This window comes from Rhineura floridana, chromosome 8 (assembly GCF_030035675.1).
Source record: "Rhineura floridana isolate rRhiFlo1 chromosome 8, rRhiFlo1.hap2, whole genome shotgun sequence".
NCBI lineage: Eukaryota > Metazoa > Chordata > Lepidosauria > Squamata > Rhineuridae > Rhineura > Rhineura floridana.
Window position 1 is genome coordinate 26,978,632 of NC_084487.1, and position 23,687 is coordinate 27,002,318.

The following is a 23,687-nucleotide window of genomic DNA, read 5'->3' on the forward strand; positions in this document are numbered from 1 at the left end:
AGTGCTACCTTCTCATCCTATGGAGGGGCCCTTCAAGGGCCCCTCTGGGCCACAGAGGCCTCGGCCAAGAGGCCTACCTGGCCGCCGTCTGGTGTCAGCCCTGGTTCCCAGCATTTTTCTGTGTTTTTTTAATCTGTTCTCCAAAATGTGTTTGATATGCTATCAGTTTTATTAAATTCATCACCTCCATTTATTTTTTTTGCAACCATCCTGTTTTTTTAATTTTGGGGGGATAGGGCTTGCAAAGTTCTTTCAGTGACTTGCAAAGATTAATCTAGCAGTTTTTGTTATATTTAACACACGTGGTGTATTTTTTGGAGATGATGTTTTCACATAGTAAAGAATTAGCATGACAAGCAGCCTCTAAAGGAAGACAAAACTGTTGGCAAGTTTATTTGTATAAAAGCTAAATCAAATATAAATATTGCTGGTTATCAATAGTCCTGATATTAGCCATGCCCTGATATTAGGATGCACTAACAAAATAGCCCCTTTTGTTAGTGCATCCTTTCATCTCCATTCTGTGCTCTCCAGAGAATGTCAGGAGGAAGCCCTGAGCTGCATGGAAGGAGCTTGTGCCATAACCTCACCCTGATTGGCATTGCCTCTCCTGGAAACTAGGACAGCACTTTTGTAGAACGGGGATGCACTGTGAACTCATCCTATGCTGTCCCAGGCCTTCTGACATTATCCCAGCAACAAAAGAAGGGGATGCCCTGAAGCAGCAGCATCCTGAAGAAAACATAACAAAGTGGGGTTCAGAGAACTGATACCTCTTAACTCTCTGAGGAGCAACCCGATTAAATGAAAAGTTCAGAAACCAAAGGAAATTTACAGGGTGAGAACATGCCTTGTGGAATCTGCTGCACAAAAAATTTATGCACACATTGGTGTTTCTGTGTGCCTCTTCCTGCCAGTCTTTACACAGCCTGACAACTCTGATCTTGACAAGCCCCGCAAGGCAGTTTAGCACCTTTGTAAGTGGGACTGTCTGCTAGCATTTCAGCACCTGCAAATCAGGCTCAAGGAGTAATCAAAGTGTGATAAACATTAATTAGGATAATTGCCAATAGCTTGCTAGGGGTGGAAGAAGAAATCTTGATTACGTTTTTCTCACGGGATTTCTACCCATCAAGTTTTTGATTGCACTTACTCAGACATGAAATAAGATGGGAAGAAGCTGTTTTGAATGTGAAAGGGGGAAAGAGCAGAATCCAAACAAGTCAGGCCAGGGTGTTTTTCCCCTGTGACAGAATAGTTGAACTTGTTTGGCTTTCCTGGGGGGAATCGCGCACACTGTAATTTGCTGCTTTTCAAACTTTTGAGGGGAAACGGGCACTTATAATGGACTTTTAAATGCATCCCTGATCACTCATAAATTGGAAGTGTCTGTTGCTTCCTTCTGTGCTTTCATAAACAAATAATGGACTGTGTGGGAGACGTTTTGTGCAGAAGTTTTCTTGGGTGTGGAGCACTCTCCAAGGGTGCCAACCCTCTCCTGCTTCTGGGAAGCCATTGTCAGCCTCCCTCTCCACAGCAGTTGAAGGAGAGAAGCAAATAAGAGAGGGTTTTTTCTTAATGCCTCCATCCTTGCCTGGAGATGCCACTACACCCACAGTGATGGCAAAGGGAGAGGCTGAGCCGAGAGGATGAGTTCCCCACAGTTCATCCTGGGCTCTGCAGCACAACTTGGAACTTCCTGCCATAGAAGCAAGTGGACCCAAGCCCTTCTGTGGCAGACCCTACACCTGCAGAAGAATAAGGGCAGAATCCTGGGTGGAGGGTCATATTTTTTAAACCCCTGCAGATAGAAAACTAGCACAGTAGGCAAAAGGCTAGGCTCAACACATTTCTCTCTGATGTGCTACTTTTCTGTTTGCAGGGAGTTCTTTCCCCATGTCAGAACATTCAAAACGGGATTTCCATTCTTGCAATCTGAAGTGGTATGGAGTATTGCAACTTCTTGTAGTGGTTAAGGTGTTGGACTACAACCTGGGAGACCAGGGTTCAAATCGCCACATAGCCATGAAGCTCACTGGGTGACCTTGGGCCAGTCACTGCCTCTCAGTCTCATGAAAACCCTATTCATAGGGTCTCCATAAGTCGGAATCGACTTGAAGGCAGTACATTTACATTTTAACACTGCTGCTCATTGTAGGTCCAGATTGAACCACTGCTGTTCTCCCAGTACTTGTGCCATGGGTCTTGGAGGTGGGACTGCCCCCACCTGAAACTGTAATAGGTTGCTGTTTCCATTCAGCTGAATAGCATCTTTGTGCTTAAAGCAAAGAGCTGCTTTTGGGGGACATTGCTGGGGTGATGGCAAAAATAAAAACCATTTCCCTAACCTGAAACTGGAGAGGTTGGCCTTATTAGCAGAGACTTCCATGGACAGAGGGTCCTGGTGTTACCATGAAGGAAAAGAACTGTTAATTGGTTTACTGGACTTGTTTATATGATTTTGTAATTTTTGTATATTTTTTCTCTGTTATTTTGTTCCCTGCTCTGGGATTGAAAATATTCAATGAAGAGCAGACTATAAATATTGCAAATAAATAAAAAAACTTGGGTTGTGTCCAACACTAGTCCTATTCTGCGTAGACTCATACTCACCATGGCGAACGTCAGGCTGTTAATTTTAATGGGTCTACTCTTGAGTAAAATTTAGTTGGCTACAACCCAAAATGCTTCCATAGTGTATTTGACTTCATCCTTACTAATAAAATTGGGTAAGGTGATTTCTGACTGGAAAATGCAGGTTGGAGTTCAAAGGTGAACATATAGAATGGATGCGGAGTTCTTAGTATATTCCAGAAATATACTCAAAAGTAGCTGGGCCTGGGCAGCTGAGCCTTTGACCTTGGATAGGATTTGCATCCAAGATGGCTGCAAAATGAATCTATAGTACTGGCATGTATATATCCTCTTGCACTGTCTGTTCTTAGAACTTCTTGTGAAAAAGTTATTTCTTGTCCCACGAGGCCACTGTCAGTCAAGCTGAGGACTGCATATATGTTGCTATTTTTTTTAAAAAAAATTGCACCAATAACAGCTGAAATGTTTTGGCTGTGCAAATTATGAACGCTAAGGAAACTTGCTTATTTTCCTTTATTTTGCTCATGTGTCTAGACAAGGAGCTGCGCAGGGTCCCATCCTGTGCCTGTTGACAATCCTACTGACTCTCCTGTCCTCGAGCATCTGAGATTTCACCAGTCAATAGCCACATAGAGTCACATATGTAAGAAGAGAGCCAAACATGTGTGCCCATGACCAACTTCTGGGCTTTTTGTTCAGTTGCATCAAATTGTGGCACGTACATGGCCCTCTGTAATCCCCTTAGCATTGCCTTTAAATCAAAGCTGGGGTTGACTTTCATCAGTCATCATTTGGTGGGGAGAATCCTTTCTGCATTATTTCCATTTGGAAAACGATGGCTGAGAATTTTCTATAGCAGGAGTGGCTAACCTTTTTTTGGCATGAGAGCCACACTTGCCTTTGGCCAACCCTCTGAGGGCTGCGTGTTGGTGTTGTTGTGGCCATCCCATGCTGTTGAATTCACATGCATGTGCACCCCTCTCCACCCACTCTTGTGCTGAGTCTACTTTCATTTTTTCTTCTTGCTGTTGCCACCTAAATCAGTGAAATCTTGGGGGTGGAGCAGAAAAAGGTGTGTGTGGAGGGGAGTTAGGACCCTAGGCTGGGGCTTAGCTACTTAATTTGCCCTATTGTATGTTTTAAAATGGGTTTCTAGAGCTCCTCCTGTTAAGCTTATTTACAAACACGAAAAACTACAGGATGTTCTTGTTGCCATCTTGCTCTGTTTCAGGGCCCAGGGCTGGAGGCTGTGCTGACCAGCTCTCCCTCAACCTGCCCTCTCTCTTTATACTGTCCTATCCCATACATATGCAGTAGGTCTTAGGGAAAAAGTCATTTAATACTTGAGCTGTTTTGTCCTCTTGTGCTGTTCATTTCTCATTCCATTCTGTAATGTTCTTTCTCCTTGAATGATCATTTACTTTTGTACTTTAGACATGAAATTGGAATTGCTTGGTATTCTAGGGAGGTCTCCTTCACAGCTTTTCTTGACATTTCTGATGTTCAACTGAAATTGCCTACCTCCTCCCATTCTTTCTCCCCCCTTCTTTTTATTGGAGTGAGTTATTGTTGGTCGATTTGTGCCCGCCTAGGACCCAGCTACTGATTACAAATGACCCTTTGACGACTTATCTCCCTAAAACGCGTTGTGTTGGCTGGTCGCTGTGTAAAGCCCTGTTTATCCAGCAGTTGGGCACACATTTATTGAGAACACTGACCTTCCTTTCTGATCCATCCCTAACCCTGTATTTCCCTGTGCATCTAAACCTTATAAACCACACTGACTTTCACCCTCTTGACTCCTGATATAGTGGCTTTAACTTATTCAGGTACCTCTTCCATCATGGCACACATCAAATCCAGTGGTGATAGTTGCTACCAGTGCATCACTCCACAAGAGAATGTACTCCACAATTGTAAAATGTACTGACACTCAAAGATGTGTCCTCAACTGTGCATTAACCATGTGCATTGACAACATTGCCCCAAAGTGTGGAGATGCTGGGAATGTACTGTTTGCATGTTAACAAACAGACTAGACTAGAGAGCTTATGAAGAGTCCAGCTGGCACAGATCAAATATCCATCTAAGTCCAGGGGTAGCCAACATGGTGCCCTCCAGATATTGTGAACTGCAACTACTATCAGCCCCAGCCAGCATGGCCAATGGCCATGATAATGAGAGTTGCTGTCTAAATCATCTGGGGACCACCATGTTGGATAACCCTGATCTAGTCTAACAGCCTGGTTTCAACAGTGGCTAACCAGATGCTTCTGAAGAATCAGCTTACAAGGGAATGATGGCAAGAGTACTGTCCCACTGTTTGCCAGCTGGTGTTCAGAAATATGTAGAGCAGCTGAACAGGGAGTATTTTTTCAAATCCCTCCAAGGAGCTGAGAGAGGCATACACTTTGCCTCCCTGTTTCAATATTTTGTCTTCCCAGCAACGCTGAGTTACTTTAGACCAGGGCTGGGGAACCTGTGGCAACTCCCAGATGTTGTTGGACCCCACCTCCCATCAGTCTCAGCTAGCATGGCTAATAATCGGGATGACTGGAGCTGTAATCCAACAGTGTCTACAGGGTCCCACATTGCATCAGACTGAGAGATGGTGAGTGATCGAAAGTCACCCAGCAAGCTCCGTGGCTGAGTAGAAATTTGAACCCAGGTCTCCAAAGTCTAAGTCTAATACTCTAATAATTAAACTGGGGATGGGGAACCTTTTTGTTCTTGTTGAGGCCTACATTCCTTCTGGGATATTTTTTTGGGGGGGTACATGCCTGGTGGTGGGTGAGGCGAGAGCCAGACTTGATGAGGCCACCCTTTCCCTCCCTCCCTTTCCAGTGGGCTGCCTGGGGAGGGACAGATCACTCTCTTACCCGAGAGCTATACGGATTGCTTGCAGAGGGCCACAGGTTCCCCACCCTTGCTCTACACTGTACTGACGCTTACATACCAAAACTCCATTCCATGTACATTATTCTCTCAAGTTACCGGAGCAGTTTGTCTAGAAAGAATCCTTGAAAGTGAGATAAGTGAGTGGTGGTGAATCAGGAGAGCCTGCATACTAAGACCATTGTCTGCTGTTTACAGTTCTGCAACAGGACCTGGCTTGTCTAAGGTCCTTATCAGTGCTCCCCCATACATCACCACAGTATCTCTGTATTTCCGTCTCAAATTGATTTATCTTCTAGTGCTTTTTACAAATCAGTGGAAAGGGGCAGACACTAGCTCGCTTGAACTGCAGGTTTCAGTCCCATCCTTATCTCCCTCTGAATGAATGACTTGTCACAGCACTCTGTTTCTGAATGTGTCCTTGATGACTGGCCTGAAAAGGAATCCCAGATTTTTCAGGTGAATGGGCTGCAGTACTTTACACTGCACCATGTTTAGAGAAGATATGGCATTTATTTATTTATAAAAATACTTATATTCTCCTTTTCATAAAAATCAAAATCAAAAGGGTTTGCAACAATTACATACATACATACACATATAGGAGAGTCATGTAAAAAAATTGAAATCAGAAACCATTGACTAACTATTGCAGATATTTATCTTCTCAATTGCCTGCATAAGCCTGGCAGCATAGAAAAGTTTTCAGCAGGCATTTAAAAGTCAGAACAGAAGGTACCTGCCAAATCTCTGTTGGCAGCGGATTCTATAGGGCTGGGCCAATGACACTAAAGGCTCAATTTCTTGTTGTCAAATTAGCCTCACCAACTCAGGGGATGACCAGTGATGCTCCTGCAGTGACCTTGAACTTAGTTTGGTAGTAGATGGGCAGGCAGTGCAGATGTTTTAATGTCACGTTATCGGTCATGTGCCTCCATCAGCAGACTGGCCTCCACATTCTGCACCAGCTGGAGTTTCCGAACCAGGCCCAAGGGCAGCCCCACATAGAGCACACTGTGATGCCCCTGTATTTTGATAACTGTAAATATGGTAAGTGCAGGTTTATTAAAGTATACATGGTAAGTGGATTGAGTGAGAGGGGGGAGTACATGGGCTAGAATGCTGGAGAATGCTGTATGATGATGGGCTGAGCGTTTGAGTGGCTGAAGGTATAAATGAGAGGATGACAGTTGGTTCAGGGTTCTGTTGGTTAGGCTATTAGTTGAGTCGGTTGGTGGGTTGTTGTGGGTTGGAGTGGTTGTGGGTTGGATTATATTAGGCTGGTATTGAGGCAGATTATATATGACTAGAAACATAAAGAGGAACACAATATATGAAACCATACGCTTGTTAAATGTACCTAAAGTAATCTTGTTATTTCCTGGTGTTTATAAATAAATATTTTATTGGTTTACCAAAAGCCTGATTCTTGGCTGGGGCTTTCAGAGACCAGAAGGGTGGGCAGGGTAATTACCAAGGGTGGGAAACAGTATCAATGGTGGCAGCGGTGAAGAGATAGTGTAACATCATCAGGTATCCAGAGCAACCCAGGGCTGTATGCTGTATAGGCACAAAGACACAGGGGTTGTGGCCTGCAAGTGCACCCAGACACAAAGTAACAATAAGCCAGAAGGGGACTAAGGCAAAGTCCTATGGCAATATTGTGAAACAGGGAGTGGCTGGTGGTGCTGCCTAGCGGTGGGATCTTGCGAGATCTGTGCTAGAGCCGGTGAGGGAACAAATAAAACCCAGGATCCTGACTGGAGGGACCTAACAGGTGGTGGTCTGAGGTGGGATCCTCACACACACTGCAGTAATCCAGCCTCAAGGTTACCAGCACATGGACTACAGCAGTCAGGCTATCCCTATCCAGGAACGGCCATAGCTGGTGAACCAGACAAAGCTGAAAGAAGGCACTCCTAGCCACAGAAAATACTTGAGTCTCTAGTGACAGAGATGTATCCAGCAGTACTTTCAGGGGCATGCACCTGCTTTTTCAGGGGGAGCGTGACTTCATCCAGAATGGGTAATTTGCCTATCTCCTGGATATAGGAATCACTTACCCAAAGAGCCTCTGTCTTCCCAAGATTTAAGCACAGTTTATTGGTCTTCATCCAGTCCACCACTGCATTCAGACACCAGTTTTTTCTAGAAAAGGTGCCCTAAACATAGTCTGCCTCATCTCCCTGACTGGATCACCGCGTCCAGTGGGGTCACCGCTTAGCAATCGCAAAAGACAAACGTGGAATATACAGACATTACTGGACAATACAGATAGTGAACATCCTGAACGCAGGACTACCATCATCGCGGGGGAGTTGAGACGTTTTAATATTGACATAGCAGCACTCCACGAAACTCGAAGAGCAGGAGAGGGACAACTGAAGGAAGAAAAAGGAGGTTACACCTTCTTCTGGAAAGGACTGCCTGAACAAGAATGACGAATACATGGAGTAGGCTTTGCTATTAAAAATGATCTTGTGAAGCTCTTGTCAGAAGTTCCTACTGGCGTTAATGAACGACTCTCAGCTCTCGGATTAAAACTCGCCAAAAACCAGCAGGCAACTATTCTAAGTGCTTATGCACCAACATTAGATACTGATGAAGACATCAAGGAAAAATTTTATATCCAGCTGGACACCATCTTATCAGAGATACCTAAGGAGGATAAAATTACCCTCCTGGTCGATTTCAATGCAAGAGTTGGGTGTGATTTTGATTTATGGCCAGAAACCATTGGGAAATAAGGAGTTGGCAATAGCAACCTGAATGGAATTCTACTTCTGACTAAATGTGCAGAGCATAATCTTGTTATTACAAACACACTCTTTTGCCAGAAAGATAAATTTAAAACACAATGGAAGCACCCTCGGTCGAAGCACTGGCATCTCCTGGATTACGTAATTGTCCGTGCCAGAGATCATTATGATGTACTCTTCACCAGGGCCATGACGAGCGCCGATGACTGCTGGACAGATCACTGATTAATTCGATCCACTATGGCCATTAATATTGTTCCTCAATGTAGGCTCCAAGGAAGAAAACCAAGGCGTAAAATGAACATCCACACCCTTTAAGATCCTATTAAGCGAGCTTGCTTTCAAATAACTCTCAAGAAACATCTACTTACGGAACTCACTGAAAACGTTGAGAAAGACTAGATTAAACTGAAGACTTCCATTATTGCAGCATGTGAACAAACTGTTGGATACCAAACTAAGAAACATCAATACTGGTTTGATAATGATAGTGAGATTGAACATATCATTGACAAGAAAAGGAAAGCCTTCCAGATATGGCAAAAAGACATTAACTGTGCTGCTAAGAAAAAAATCTATGCCAGTGCAAAGCCTGAGGTCCAAAGAAGAACTAGAGAACTTAAGAACACCTGGTGGATAAAGAAAGCTCAAGAAATCCAGCATTTTGCAGATGCTCATGATGCATGGGGCTTTTTTAATGCCACAAAAGCCATCTACGGACCAACAAATTATGGTACAAATCCCTTATGTTCAATAGATGGTACCAAACTTCTAAAGGACAAAGAGTCTATTGCACTGCGTTGGAAAGAGCATTACCACAACCTCCTTAATTGTAACTCTATTGTGGCTGATGAGGTCTTCTCGCAAATCCCACAACAACAAATTAGAGATGAGCTTGCAGTATCCCCTAATTTGGATGAAGTCAGTAAAGCCATTAATCAAATGAAGAATAACAAAGCTAGTGGACCTGATGGGATTCCTGCTGAAGTCTCTAAAGAAGGTGGGCCTGAACTTACACAACAACTTCATAAGCTCATTGAAAATATCTGGATGAGGGAGGAGATCCCGGAAGACTTTAGGGATGCCATAATTATCACTCTTTTCAAGAAGGGTGATAGAACAGATTGTGGGAACTACCGAGGCATCTCTCTTCTAGCTACCACAGGTAAAATCCTTGCAAGGATCCTCGCAAATCGCCTCCTACCTATCTGAGAAGACATCCTCCCTGAATCCCTAAATGGTTTCTGCCCTTCCAGGGGGACATTGGACATGATCTTCACTGCACAACAGCTTCAAGAAAAATGCAGGGAGCAAAACCGACCCCTGTATATGGCATTTATTGATCTGACTAAGGCCTTTGATACTGTAAATTGAACTGCTCTCTGGACCATCCTTCTGAAAATTGGATGCCCTGATAAATTTGTGAATATTTCGTGACTCCTCCATGACAACATGACAGCGACAATTTTGGATAACAATGGCTCTCAAAGTGATCTATTCAAAGTGGTATCAGGTGTCAAACAGGGATGCGTCATTGCTCCTACCTTATTTGCTATTTTCATTGCCATGATTCTACACCTTGTTGAGGGGAAACTTTCCACTGGCGTGGAAATCACATATCGAACAGATGGAAAGCTTTTTAATCTCAGTAGGCTGAAAGCAAAAAGTAAGGTAATTACAACCTCTGTTGTAGAACTTCAATATGCCAATGATAATGTAGTCTCCGCACATTCAGAGGAAGATCTTCAAACGATCCTAAATGTCTTTGCAGAAGCATATGAAAAGCTTGGCCTCTCACTTAACATAAAACCCAAAGTGCTTCATCAGCAAGTGCGAACCAATCACTCTGTAGTGCCATCAATCCAGCTTAATGGTGTGATGGTGGAGAATGTCGATCTCTCTTCTTAATTTGGCAGCCATCTCTCTGTAAAAGCTGACATTGACGTTGAAATTCAGCATCATCTGAGCTCTGCAAGTGCCGCATTCTCCTGAATGAAGCGTAGAGTGTTCGAGGATCGGGATATTCGCAGGGAGACCAAAATGCTTATTTACGAAGCCATTGTACTACCGACCTTACTGTATGCCTGTGAAACATGGACCATCTATAAATGCCACTCCCAACTTCTTGAAAGATTCCACCAACGCTGCCTCCAGAAAATTCTGCAAATTACTTGGGAAGATAGGCAGACTAATGTTAGCATTTTGGAAGAAGCGAAGACCACCAGTGTTGAAACAATGATCCTCCAACATCAACTTTGCAGGACCGGCCATGTTGTTCAAATGCCTGATCACCGTCTTCCAAAGCAGCTACTTTACTCCCAACTTAAGGATGGAAAACGGAATATTGGTGGACAGCAAAAGAGGTTTAAATATGTTCTCAAAGCTAATCTAAAAAAATGTAACATGAGCATCGAGAACTGGGAAGCCTTGGCCCTTGAGCATCCCAATTGGAGGTTGACCAATATCAAAGGTGCTATGGACTTTGAAGAAGCACGAGTACAGGGTGAAAGGGACAAACGAGCTAAGCGGAAGGCACGTCAAACAAATCCTCATCGCGACCATCTTCCATCTGGAAACCTATGTCCTCACTGTGGGAGGCTGTGTGGATCCAGAATTGGCCTCCACAGTCACTTACGGACCCACTGTTAAAGACCTTACCCTGGAAGACAATCTTCCTCAGCCGCGAGTGATTGCCAGTGAATGAATGGATACTTCAGCTGGCACTGCCACAGTAGCAGTGTCTAAATCTCTGTGGAGCCAAATGATTTTATCTTCAAAGTGTTTAGCCAGCCAGTTAGTTAGACAGCACATGTTTTAGAGGTCCACCTCCCTGGTAAGGAGTGACCAACCTCCAGACCACACAGAACAATTCCTCTGGATGACTCTTTGAGGATGCAATGGAGCCAGCAAAGTAAGTGCTCTTCGCTGCCCTCACAGTCATGTGGTAGGCCCAGTTATGAGCCTGAACACGTGCTCAGTCGGCTCAGTGAGACTTACACCGCTTATGTTCCAGCCCTCTCCTGAATGTGTATTCTAGCTGGTTAAGGTCAGGAAGCTCTGCAGTTCTATCAAAGGGTGGATATAAAATTCTTGTCTAGTATATTTCATTACTTGACCCAAGTCTAACTCAAAACAGTGTGAATGCAGATGACTGCCAAGTTATTTTTTGTCATCGCTATTACACTATAGCTTGCATCTTGTGGAGGAAAATCTTACCATACCTGATGAAAAATCCAAGGAAGCAGAGGGAGTAGGAAGAGGAAGATGATACCAGAGATCAGCCTACCAAGTGGTCTCACACCCTCAGTCAAATTGTTGTCTGTTTCACCCTTAGCTGCAAATAATCCTTGTTTGAAATCCATTCGGCTTACGTTTAGTCATGACTGATGCCATCAGTGGTGCTTAAGGGGGTACTGACAATGCTCAAATAGCAATGGGAGGAGGATAAAAAGAGTTAAATGGAAAATCTTAAGGGGAGGACTTCAGAGTTCAGTGGTAGAGCATGTGCTTTGCATCCCATAAGATTCCAGGTTCAGCCCCTTGCGTTTTGAGTTTAGGGATCTTAAAATCAAATCCAGAGACAAAGGAGAGCCTATTCCAGGCAGAGCTGACAGTACTTAGCTCCGTGGGCTGCTAATCCAACTTGGAATAAAGTTGCTTCCGATGTTCATTCAAAGTTGGAAAGGGAGGGGATGCTGGTAGGCTCAACTGTGCAGTTCTTCCTTTCATACATGGACGTTCTTGGGGATCTCATTGTTTGCTGTGGAGGAGCACTACTGATCAAAGTGTTTTTTTAAATTATTTTCAGCATATTTTATTAAAAAGTTACAAATACTCAGTACTCCATCAGACTGCTTCAGTGGGAGAGAGGAGAAGCAGGGCTCTGCTGAAAGACCACCTCTGTCAGAGACCTCCTACCCTTGAACTGGTCATTATAAGATCTACTATTTAAGAATTGGTGCCTGAGTTTGCTTTTTTCTCTTCCCTCCCTGCCCCTTTCCCCTTGTGTGTCATGTTTTTTAGATTGTAAGCCTGCAGGCAGGGACTGTCTTGTATTAATTGGTTGTATGTAAGCCACTCCGGCATCCTTTGGCTGAGGAGTGGGGTACATATACAATAAGTAAATAGTAGTAACAAATAGAGGGGAAAGCTTCTAAACAATGAGTGAAATAAGTGAAAATCAAAGTGCTCTTGTTCATACTGACCCCTGATTCATCATGTGTAGAGAGCATGCTCCAGGTTGCACATTTCCTTAGCATCCTTAATTTGTATGACCTTTTGGGATTGATTGATTGATTTACATACATCCCGTTCTCCCTTCCAGAAGGAGCCCAGTGATGATCCCTCACTTCATCCTGGAAAAGTGTTTTGTGTTTGAGCATGAGATGAGCTACTCACATCCAGGCACCCCAGTTTTTTAATCAATTGGTTTCCAAGGGAAAGTTCACTAAGAACTTTGATGAACTTGGGCGTGGTGGTAGAGAGAGAGAGACGATGATGTCCGTGGAAGGGAGGCCTCCCTGGTGTCTGTGGGTGAGGGGCAAATATACATAAATAACAACATGGAGCCTGCACTTGTTGGGCTTTATTTTTAGTCTTTCTTTGTATGTGTTGTGAATTTGCTGCCCTAGGAAGACTGTATAGTAACAGTCACTTTGCATACGTCCCTTAATCAGCTACAATTGGATTAGTAACTTAAGGATCAGCTATGCAGTTTGAGCAGCTGTATGTGCCTCAGGCTAAGATTTTGCTGGAACTGGTGAGAAGCTCAAAAGGATTAAATTTGGGTGAGAGGAAGAAGCATCTTAATGGGGAAGGGGGTATTGCCAAACATAGCAACCTTAGTTCTTTTCGACCACTGACTGCATTCCCTTGACCCTTCCCCACTCCAGCAGAGTTCTGTCCTAATTTTTCCCCATCAAATCAAAGTACTGTCTACCATTTCGTCCCATCTCTTCCTCAGCCTTTCTAATGCCTGTCCCAAACACAAAACAGCGGCTGCCACCAGATCTTATTTAGTTTATTTATTATTTTATTTATATCCCGCCCTTCCTCCCAGCAGGAGCCCAGAAGCTGGTTTAGAGAGGACTATGAAAACAGCTGCCTAAGATCCAAGAAAGCTACTGGGAGGAAGGGCAGGATAGAAATCTAATGAATACAGAAATAATAGGCTGTTTGAGAGACCAAACTGTCTGTAGATCAGAGGTGGAGAACCTCAGCCCAGGGGCCAAATGCAGCCCTCCAGGGCTCTCTATCTGACCCTCGGTAGCCTCCCCAGATTGCACCCCTTGCTGTCTTTGCCGGCCTGAATTGTGTGCTTGAACTCTGATAATGCCTCTTGCTTGCCTGGATGGACGGTCAGAGAGGAATTACTGTGCAAAGGGAAGGTGCACCTTTGTTGATTCACCCACTTTAGTCTCTGGCCGCACCCACCATTGGTATGTGGCCCTTGGGAGGTTGCCCAGAAGGGACTGTGGCCCTCAGGCTGAAAAAGGTTCCCTGTTCCTGCTGGAGACACATGCAAAGGTATCAGCCCAGAAGAATTCCAGTTGGTTGTGGGAGGCTGCAGAGAGAGTCCGAGAAGTATGGGGGGCCGAACAGCCCCTTTGTTTGTGCCTTGAAGGTTGAGAAGTTTGCGTGAACGTTGAATTTTTTTTCCTTAGGATTTCTCAGCGAGTGGAGGCCAGCCGGGCACAGGTGCGGGCAATTGATGAGAGAATCACCCTTGCTCAAGCCAAAATTGAGAAGATAAAGGGCAGCAAGAAGGCTATCAAGGTACCGGATACTTGTCGTAGCCACTCTTTTGAACTGCACTGCATCTCTTGCACCAGTTTGACTACAGAACCGAGCTAAATGTGCTGCGCCGCTCATGCAGTTTGTCGTTCGCATGTGTGGTTTCTGAAATGGCAGCTGCTGGGAATGATAGGTTGGCCACCGTGAGAGCAAGATGCCGGACTAGATGTGCCATTGACCCAATCAGGCAGCAGACTTGCAGCAGTGATCGAAACCAGCATTCTAGCATATAGCAAGCCAAGGCACAGATGAGACTGGCAGGAATATGGCTGCTTAATGCTGAGTCTGCCCATTGGTCCTTCTCACCCAGTATCGTCTATACCACTGTTTTTCAACCTTGGGTCCCCAGATGTTGTTGGACTACAACTCCCATCATCCGTGGCCATTGGCTAAATTGGCTGGGATCAATGGGAGTTGTACTCCGACAACATTTGGGGACCCACATTTGAGGAACAGTGGTTCACACTGACCGGCAGTGGCTCTCCAGGATTTGGGGCAGGGAGTCATTCCTAGTCCATCTGGAGACACCTGGCATTGAACCTGGGACCTTTGCATGCACAGCAGGTGCTCTGCCACTGAGCTGTGGGGGTGTAGCATTCATCCACTTGAATCAGCCTCAGACCGGGAGAGGAAGGATTTGAAGTGGGTGCGAGGAAGGCAAATCTGAAAAGAAGACAAGCCCTAAGTGTAGCTGAGCATCCTCTTTATGGACTTTAATCATCCTTTGTTCTTACGCTGAAGCACTGAAGAGCTCTATAAGCTCATCTGTAGTGGGCCTCTTCTACCTTTTTTTGGAAGGCGGGATTCTGTGAATTTAATTTTTCCAACTAATTTCTTCTATTAATCCTAGAGTATTATTGAGCCCAAAGGAGAATGATGTTCTGCCATAGTTTTTTCTGGTTTCCTGTATTCTAGAGTCCTGTTCTCTTTTTATTATTTCAGCAGAATTTTTCCAGTGCATAAAGTGCTTTACAGTACTTACATGTTCCTATCTCCAGCAAATGGCTGGGTTTGAGTGTTAAAAGTCAGAGGGAGTGGCTTGCCCAAGGCCATGAGTGAGCTGTTTAACTGAGATAGGGTTTGAACTGATATCCCCCACTCAGGCATCATGCTAGCCCCCAATGGGTTTCACCAGTCAACATTGTAGGTGCTCCATTCTAATATTATATCTATAGTTTTGAGTCTGCTAAGTGTGTTATATTCCATATCTCAGAGAACCTCAGCATAAAATAAGAACGTAAGAAGAGCCTTCTGGATCAGGCCAACAGCCCATCCAGTACAGCATTCTCTTCTCACAGTGGGCAACCAGATGCCTATGGGAAGCCTGCAAGCAGGACCTGAGCACAACACTCTGCCCTCCTGCAGTTTCCAACAACTAGTATTCAGAAGCATACTGCCTCCAACAGTAAAGGCAGAGCATAGCTATTATGAATAGTAGCCAATAACAGCTATATCCTCCATGAATTTGTCTAATCCTCTTTGAAAGCCATCACTGCCTCTTGTGGAGGAAATTCCATAGCTTAACTGTGTGTGGTGTGAAAAAGTACTTTCTTTTGTCTGTTCTGAATCTTCCAACATTCAGCTTCGTTGGATGTCCACAGCTTCTAGTTTAATAAGACAGGCAGAAAAACGTTTCTCTATCCACTTTCACCACCCCATATATAATTTTATACATGTCTACCATGTCCTCCCTTGCTCACCTTTTCTCCAAACCAGGTGTGAGGAACCTTTGGCCCTCCAGATGTTGCTAAACTACAATTCCCATGGCCATTGGCTGTGCTTGCTGGGGCTGATGGGAGTTATAGTTCAGCAACATCTGGAGGGCCATATGTTCACCACTCCTACGCTAAACTAAAAATCCCCAAATGCTGTAACTTTTCCTCACAGGGGAATTGTTTCATCCCGTTGATCATTGTCATTGCCCTTTTCTGAACTTTTTCCAACTCTACAATATCCTTTTTTAAGGTGAGGTGACTAGACCTGTACACAGTGTTCCAAATGTGGTCTCACCATAGATATGTACAACAGTATTATGATATCGGCAGTTTTATTTTCAGTTCCTTTCCTAATGATCCCTACCATGGAATTTGCCTTTTTCCACTTGTAAGCTGGGTTACTGTATAGGTCAGGAACTCAACACTGAGGGATGAAATGCCATTTATGGGTCCTTGATTCTGATCCATTAAGAGACTGATGTAGTCTGTTCACTCTCCACTGCCAGCTTCTATGTAATCTTTAATGTGCCCTGGCAACATGCCCTTTTCAAATTCAGATTCTATCTCCTCCTTTTCATTTGTCCTCCAAGGTGTTCTCCAGTTCAAAATACCCTGCTCCAGAACGGCTGCAAGAATATGCCTCTATTTTTGCTGGTGCTGAGGATCCGGATACACAGAAACGACAGAGGCGCAAGATTCAGAGCAAGCACAGAGTCTTAGATGAGAAAACTCTGCAGGTGAGGTGGATGGAGCACCTTTCTGACTCCCTCTATCCAAAGGTGCAGGACTTCTTTTGAGTTTGGATTTTTAATGGCTGGGGATGTGTGGGTGAAAGGCATAATTGAGGGAGGCAGCAGGTACAGGATGAAAAGGCCCCAGGGCATCAGAAGGTATTGTGGAGCGCAGAAGGGTGGGCTATTCCCAGTACTGGTGAACTGACAAGAGTGGGAGTTGTGTGTGTCTGTGTGTACCCTACTGATTGTGCCACCTAGAGGTGTGGGAGACAAAATGCGTTTCAGAAACTGTGCTTTCTGAGGAATTTGGGACCCAGATGGAGTCTGAGGGAGGAGGAGGAGGACGAGGAAGAAGAAGAGAGAACTCTCAGTTCCCCTGGTATTTGTCTGCTTCACCCAGGCTCTAGTTGTGGGGTTTCTTGGAAAATTGTTAAGGTGTTCTCCATAAGGTGAACAGCACTTCCTGTTCAGAGGGAGCTCCATTTAAGTGTGTTGAGCCTCCACAGGAACATTGGAGCTACTGAATCGGAGTCTGTGGGTGGTATTCAGTGCTTGCCTTACTCAAAGTAGACCTGTTGAAGTTAATACATGTGACTAAATTAGGTTCATTAATTTCAATGGGTCTGCTGCGAGTACAACCCAGTGTGCCCAAACACTGAGTACTTTTTCTTTTAGTACATGAGTTTTAATGCAACTGGCAGTTCCTGTAGCTCCAGAGGCAGCTGGTGGCTCCATGTCAGTGGGGCAGTGGAATCTGCTCCGGGTTTTTGTCTGAACTTTAAAGGGGCTGCCAAGGTGCTGAAGCCCTATGGGATTCCCTTGTTGGCTGCAGAGGATCAGCCAACAGGTACCCAGAAGTGGCAAACAATATAGCTCACTCATCATTTTAGAGATTTATTTTCGCCGGGAGAGTAATCCATCCTCAAGAGGACTCCAGCACGTGATGCTGCTTTTCTGGGACGTGGCTAAAATGGAATTGATCGGAAAGAACTTTTCATTCAAGGGATCAGCTGAACTGTTTCTGAAAGCACTCTTTCTCTCCTCCTTCCTAAAGACCCCCACAATGAAGCTGCCCTTGAATAATTCAGTGATTTAAACTTTTCTGCAATTTAATGGAAGCTGAGTCTGTCACAGTAAAAAGCGACATGAATATTTCAGGCTGATCTCAGAACCCGTGGAAAGCGTGTGGAGACCTTGTTAGACCCCCAAAAGTGAGGCTTTTTAAAGTTGCCCCCCTCTGACCCTCACCGGAGCTATAGTTAGCTGGAGCCTGCCAAAGACATTTTTCCGAAGGGTGGCTGATAAAATATGCTGTGTGCTTCAGTCCGAAGAACCCAAGGCACCCATTTCTGAAAAAGTGTCTCTAGTCCTCCTGAAGACGGCCATTAAGCTCTTGCATATTCCTGTGTGACAACAAAAGACAAAGTTAATTGCTCTGCCCTGACTCCCTTTGCTCTTATAGGCTGCTGCTCAAATGAGTAACTCCAGCACCAGTATTGGGTGGCACCTCTGTAAACCCTGCGACAGCTTGGGAGACAAACTCGCCAATCGGTCAGAATGGACTTACTGAGATCACTTTACCTTGAGAGCATGGCTAGCCCTTGAGGTGCAGAAGGCCCAGTCAGCCCGGTATCACCTGCTCTGACTGGCGGTGATTCTTCAAGGTGTGAGATAGAGTTATTTCCCAGTCCGAGATCGCTTGAGGATGCAAGGGATTAAGCCAAGGATCTTCTCAGCCTAACGTGGCACGTTCACAGGCCAAACAAGAGAGTCTGTGGGGTGCTAGACAAAGGGCAATCAAGAGCTGGAAAACATTTTTTCTTTCTTTTAAGATAATTAATTTGATTCAGTGTCCGTCATTTGTTCTACACTTTATGATTTTGTAATTCTGTGATATTTTAATGCTTAGGTTATACATCCCCATGTAATATTTTTGAATGAGTAGAAATACTCCTATGAATAAATAAGCAAAACAGCAGCAGGATATGGTAGTAAGGAGCCGAGTCTTTGATTTCAGGTCAGAACTGGAACTCGGCGAGGGCTGTGACAGCCAGAGTTCATCCTCTGAACTCTATAGAGCTCAACCAAAGCTGGAATGAGAGGATAGAAACATAGGAGGCTATGTACAGGAAACATCTAGCACAGCGCATTACAATTCCTTCAGCAGGCAGAAAAATCATGACGACCACCAGCAGTTTTCGAGTGGTCCTTGGGGGGAGGCGAGTTTGGGAGCCCCTGCTCTACACTGATGGGCAGTGGCTCTCCAGGGTTTTGGACAGGAGTCTTTTTTCCCCAGCCGTACCTGGAGATGCCAGGGATTGAACCATGCGAAGCAGATGCTCTAACACGGAGCTACAGACCTTCCCTATAAGGAGATGTTATGGGAGCTGCATGCTCCACATCCCACTCTTCCTCTTACTGGATAGTTTCAAGTATTACAAAAGGAGTCATTGATTAATTGGTTGTTTATACTTATAGCCTGCCCTTCACCAAATGGTCCCAAGGCAGGTTACATAAGAGAACACTATTTTTAAAACAATGTGCAGTCCATTCAATTAAAACCACAAAACTGCACAAATTCCCACAAGAGCAGCACAACAGGTCTGCAACTAAGAGCCAGGGTAGGGAAAAGGCACTCGCCCAAGAGGCTAAGTAAAGAGTTGCGTCTTGATCTGACACTAAAAACTGTACAACAGTTGTGCAAGATGCACCTCAGGAGAGCATGCCCCAACTTGGAGGCTACCACAGAGGAGGCCCCATCGCTTGGTGCCGCCCTTCGAACCACACAGAGCAATGGTACTGCCTTCCCCCACCCCTGCAATGCCATCAAAGTGCTACTGTTATCCTGCAAGTGGCAGCTGATCACAGGGAGCAGAGGAAGGGAGACTGGCAGCATGGCTATCAGGTAACATTCGTGTATCAGTGGGAGAGGAAGAGGCTTTCATCAGCAACTACCCATTCAACATTTAATACCATTCGTTTTGTTTGTTAGTCGTCCTAACGCAGGTAAGTCCCTAGGAGATTTACAACCAAGTTTTAAAACTTTTCAAATTCCATCAAATGCCCAGGTGAAAGGCAAAGTCTTTAGCTACTGCTGAAGAGACGTCAGTGTTGACCCCATTCCATGGGGGGAGGGGGCACAACTGAAAGGGTCCTCTCCTTTTTGCTGTGTACCTTGAACCTTTCTTGGAGTGGGCACATGGAGAAGGGCTTCAGACAACACTCATCAAGTCTGGATATATTCTTGTCAGAAGAGGCAGGCAGGCAGGTATTGTGGTCCTGAGCCATATAATACTTTATAGTTTAGAGCCAGCACCTTGAATGGGAGCCCGGAACATATAAGCAACCAGCATAATTTTCAGCTAACAAAATTGAATCTCCTCTCCTTGGCTGGCTAGATTGCAAGAGGAGAGAGTCTTTTATCCAGCTAATACGACATCGCCCACAGCAGCAAAAGTATTAAATGTCTACACAGATTCAGTCCTTTTACAAAGCATATTACATAATGTGATGCAACATGAAATGTAAAGCCAATAAAAATAATCTTCAAGAATCACTCAAATTCTGTTGTTTGTTTTCTCAGCCATAGTGGGTTAAGGAAGTCTCCCAGTTGGCAGATGTAAAACCTTTCTTGCAGTGCCAGTTCTCTTTTGACATATATCCTTCCTTTTCAAAATTGCTTTATAATGAAGCCTAAAGTTTCAAAAAAAAAAGTTTTGAAGCTGCATTGTAGAATATTTTAAGCATTCCTCACAGCTCCAATCACAGCTTGAATCATACCAGTTGCTGGAAACTGCAGGTGGTAAGAATGCTCTTTGCGCTCAGGTCCTGCTTGCAGGCTTCTCATGAGCGACGGGTTGGCCACTGTGAGAACAGGATGCTGGACTGGATGGGCCATTACGTTCTTACGACAGTTTCCCCCGTTGCATCGCAAGAGAACAGCTCTTGACTTCAAAGGCGCAAGTGTAAAAGGGTAGGCAAACGTTTGGAACTTCCTGCTGCAGGGTGGCTCAAATATAATGGGACAGAGTGAAGTTAAAATGAAGCTTTGCACTTTGAATGTTGCTAGACGCCACCTACTGGGAACCTCTGCACAATTCCCATCAGGCAGCTTTGTTCTTCAGCCACCTTTGTTTCAATAGAGCAATTTCTCCAGTATCTACCTGAAGTAGGATAAAAAAAATGTAATTTTTTAAAATTCAAGTGATCCAGTGTAGCATCTAGCCACCAGCACATCTCAACTAGAATGAAAAAATATAAGCAGTGGAGTAATTTCTCTCTAGGGAGCCTGTAGCTCAGCAGAGACTGGAGTGCAGGATTCACATGCAGATGGCCCCAAGTTCAGTCCCAGGCATCTCCAGTTAAGAGGATCAGTTAGCAGATAGTGGGGAAAGACCTCTGTCTGTTTTGGACTGGATGGGCAAATAGTCTGGCCTGGAATAAGGAAACTTGCCATGCGCAATAATAATAATAATAATAAATTTAATTTCTTCGTCGCCTATCTGGCCAATGGCCACTCTAGGCGACTTACAAAATTGTTAAAATACATTTGATAAAATACAGTAATATAAAAACAACACATCTGCAGCAACAATATTAAAACTGGGCAGGAGGCATTTCAGTTATAACAATTAACCCTCCCCGGATACCCCGAAGGCCTGCTGAAAGAGCCAGGTCTTTAAGGCTTTCCGAAACACATTTAAAGAAGAGGCGTGCCGGAGATCTTGTGGGAGGGAGTTCCAAAGAGTGGGGGCCACCACTGAGAATGCCCTCTCTCTTGTACCCGCCAATGTGGCTGTTTTTGTTGGCGGGATTGAGAGAAGGCCCTGTGTGGCCGATCTTGTCGGGCGGCATAATTGGTGGCGTTGAAGGCGCTCCGTGAGATAAACTGGGCCGGAACCGTGTAGGGATTTAAAGGTCAATACCAACACCTTGAATTGGGCTCGGAAAACAACTGGTAGCCAGTGTAGGTCGAACAACACTGGTGTGATGTGATCTCGGCGGCGACTATTCGTAAGTAGTCGAGCCGCCGCATTTTGTATCAGTTGTAATTTCCGGACAGTTTTCAAGGGTAACCCCACGTAGAGCGCATTACAGTAGTCCAAACGAGAGGTGACCAGGGCGTGTACCACTAGTGGGAGCTGGTGAACAGGAAGGTAGGGTTGCAGCCTTCGTATGAGGTGTAGTTGGTACCAGGCTGCCCGGCTCACTGCCGAAATCTGAGCCTCCATGGACAGCCTGGAATCAAGCACAACCCCAAGGCTGCGGACCTGGTCCTTTAGGGGTAGACTCACCCCGTTGAACTTCAGGTCAGTGTCGCCCAGCCTTCTCTTGTCCCCCACAAGTAGTACCTCGGTCTTATCAGGGTTCAACCTCAGCTTGTTCCTTCCCATCCATCCACTCACGGATTCCAGGCACTTGGACAAGGTCTCCACAGCCAACTCTGGTGAAGATTTAAACGAGAGATAGAGCTGAGTGTCATCCGCATATTGATGACACTGCAGCCCAAATCTCCTGATGATTGCCCCCAGCGGCTTCATATAGATGTTAAATAGCATGGGAGAGAGGATAGGGCCCTGTGGCACACCACAATTGAGAGGCCAAGGGTCTGATACCTCCTCCCCCAACGCTACCTGTTGGTACCTATCGGAGAGAAAGGAATGGAACCACCGTAATACAGTGCCTCCAATTCCCAATCCCTCCAGGCGAAGCAGAAGGATACTGTGGTCGACAGTATCAAAAGCCGCTGAGAGATCGAGGAGGACAAGAAAGGTGGATTCTCCCCTATCTAATGCCCTCCTCAAATCATCTACCAGAGCGACCAAGGCTGTTTCAGTTCCGTGACCAGTCCTGAAACCCGATTGGTATGGATCCAAATAATCCGTTTCTTCCAAGTGTGCTGACAACTGGTTGGCCACCACTCGCTCAATGACCTTGCCCAGAAATGGCAGATTCGAAATTGGGCGGAAGTTATCGAATACTTGGGGATCCAAGGAGGGCTTCTTTAAGATGGGCTTTACAATTGCCTCCTTGAAGGCTGATGGCATCACACCCTCTTTCAAGGATGCGTTTACCACCGCTTTGATCCCCTCGCCCAATTTCTCTCTGCAGCTCACAAGGAGCCACGAAGGGCAAGGATCAGTAAGACAAGTGGTTGGCTTCACAGATGAAAGCACCTTGTCCACTTCCTCAGAAGGGAGAAGCCGAAACCGATCCCAATTTACCGGCATGCAACTGGCCAACTCTGGTTCATCCACTGTGTCCACGGCGCACGGGATCGAGCTCCGTAAGTGTTCGATTTTATCGGCGAAGTGTTTTGCTAATAAGTCACAGGAGGCCTTTGACTGTTCCAAGGGTTCCTGAGCAACTGGACCGACCAGGCTTCGGACCACCTGGAACAGCCTCCTGGGACAGCACTCCGCAGACGCAATAGAGGCAGCAAAGAAAGCCTTCTTTCCTACCTTTATTGCCATTTGGTAGGCAGCTACTGCTGCTCTAACCTGTGTCCGGACATCTTCGGAGCGGGATTTCCGCCACCGGCGCTCTAGTCGTCTCACCTCCTGTCTCAGGCTGCGCAACCGTGGTGTATACCATGGTGCTAGCTGAGTTCTATTCAGGGGGAGAGGACGTTTCGGAGCCACCCGGTCTAATGCCCTGGTGATCCCCACGTTCCACTCCTTCACCAGGGTTTCGAGTGGGCGACCTTCAGCAGGTTCCAATTCCCCAAGCGCAGTCAGGAATCCATCCGGATCCATCAGGCGTCTGGGGCGGACCATTTTAATAGGTCCTTCACCCCTGCGGAGGGGGCATGGCAACGAGAAGTCCATATTTACCAGGTAGTGGTCTGACCATGACACAGGAGTGGCAAGAATCACTCCCAACTTCAGACCACTTCTCTCCTCTCCCAGGACAAATACTAGGTCGAGAGCATGACCGGCTACATGGGTGGGCCCAGTATTACTTAGGTACAGTTCCCAGGAAGCCATGGTTTCCAGGAAATCCCGAGGGGCTCCTATGAGAGCGGCCTCGGCATGCACGTACAGCCGAGACCACCTCCAGCACCTGGATTCAGAAACCAGGAGCTGGGAAGAGCTCTGAAACACTATCGCTGCTTCACAGGGCATAATTCTCTATTTGACATTTGAATACTTGCTCAGCCTACCACGCCTGCTTTAAAAGGAATGAGGCAAGAGTGA

At 45.5% G+C, this 23,687-nt stretch overlaps 1 protein-coding gene across 6 annotated transcripts in view; it reads left to right on the top strand.

Annotated features, from left to right (window-relative positions):
* The window catches only part of LOC133390309 (WASH complex subunit 1-like), a 96,466-nt gene that overhangs the window by 59,272 nt on the left and 13,507 nt on the right, over window positions 1-23,687 (top strand). For 5 of the 6 annotated variants that reach the window (XM_061638671.1, XM_061638675.1, XM_061638674.1 and 2 more), the window contains exons 3-4: window positions 13,913-14,024; window positions 16,348-16,494. In XM_061638671.1, the coding sequence (XP_061494655.1) occupies window positions 13,913-14,024; window positions 16,348-16,494 (259 nt within the window). Of the gene's footprint in view, window positions 1-13,912; window positions 14,025-16,347; window positions 16,495-23,687 lie in introns of those variants that run through there. The other variant, XM_061638677.1, reaches the window with a different exon arrangement.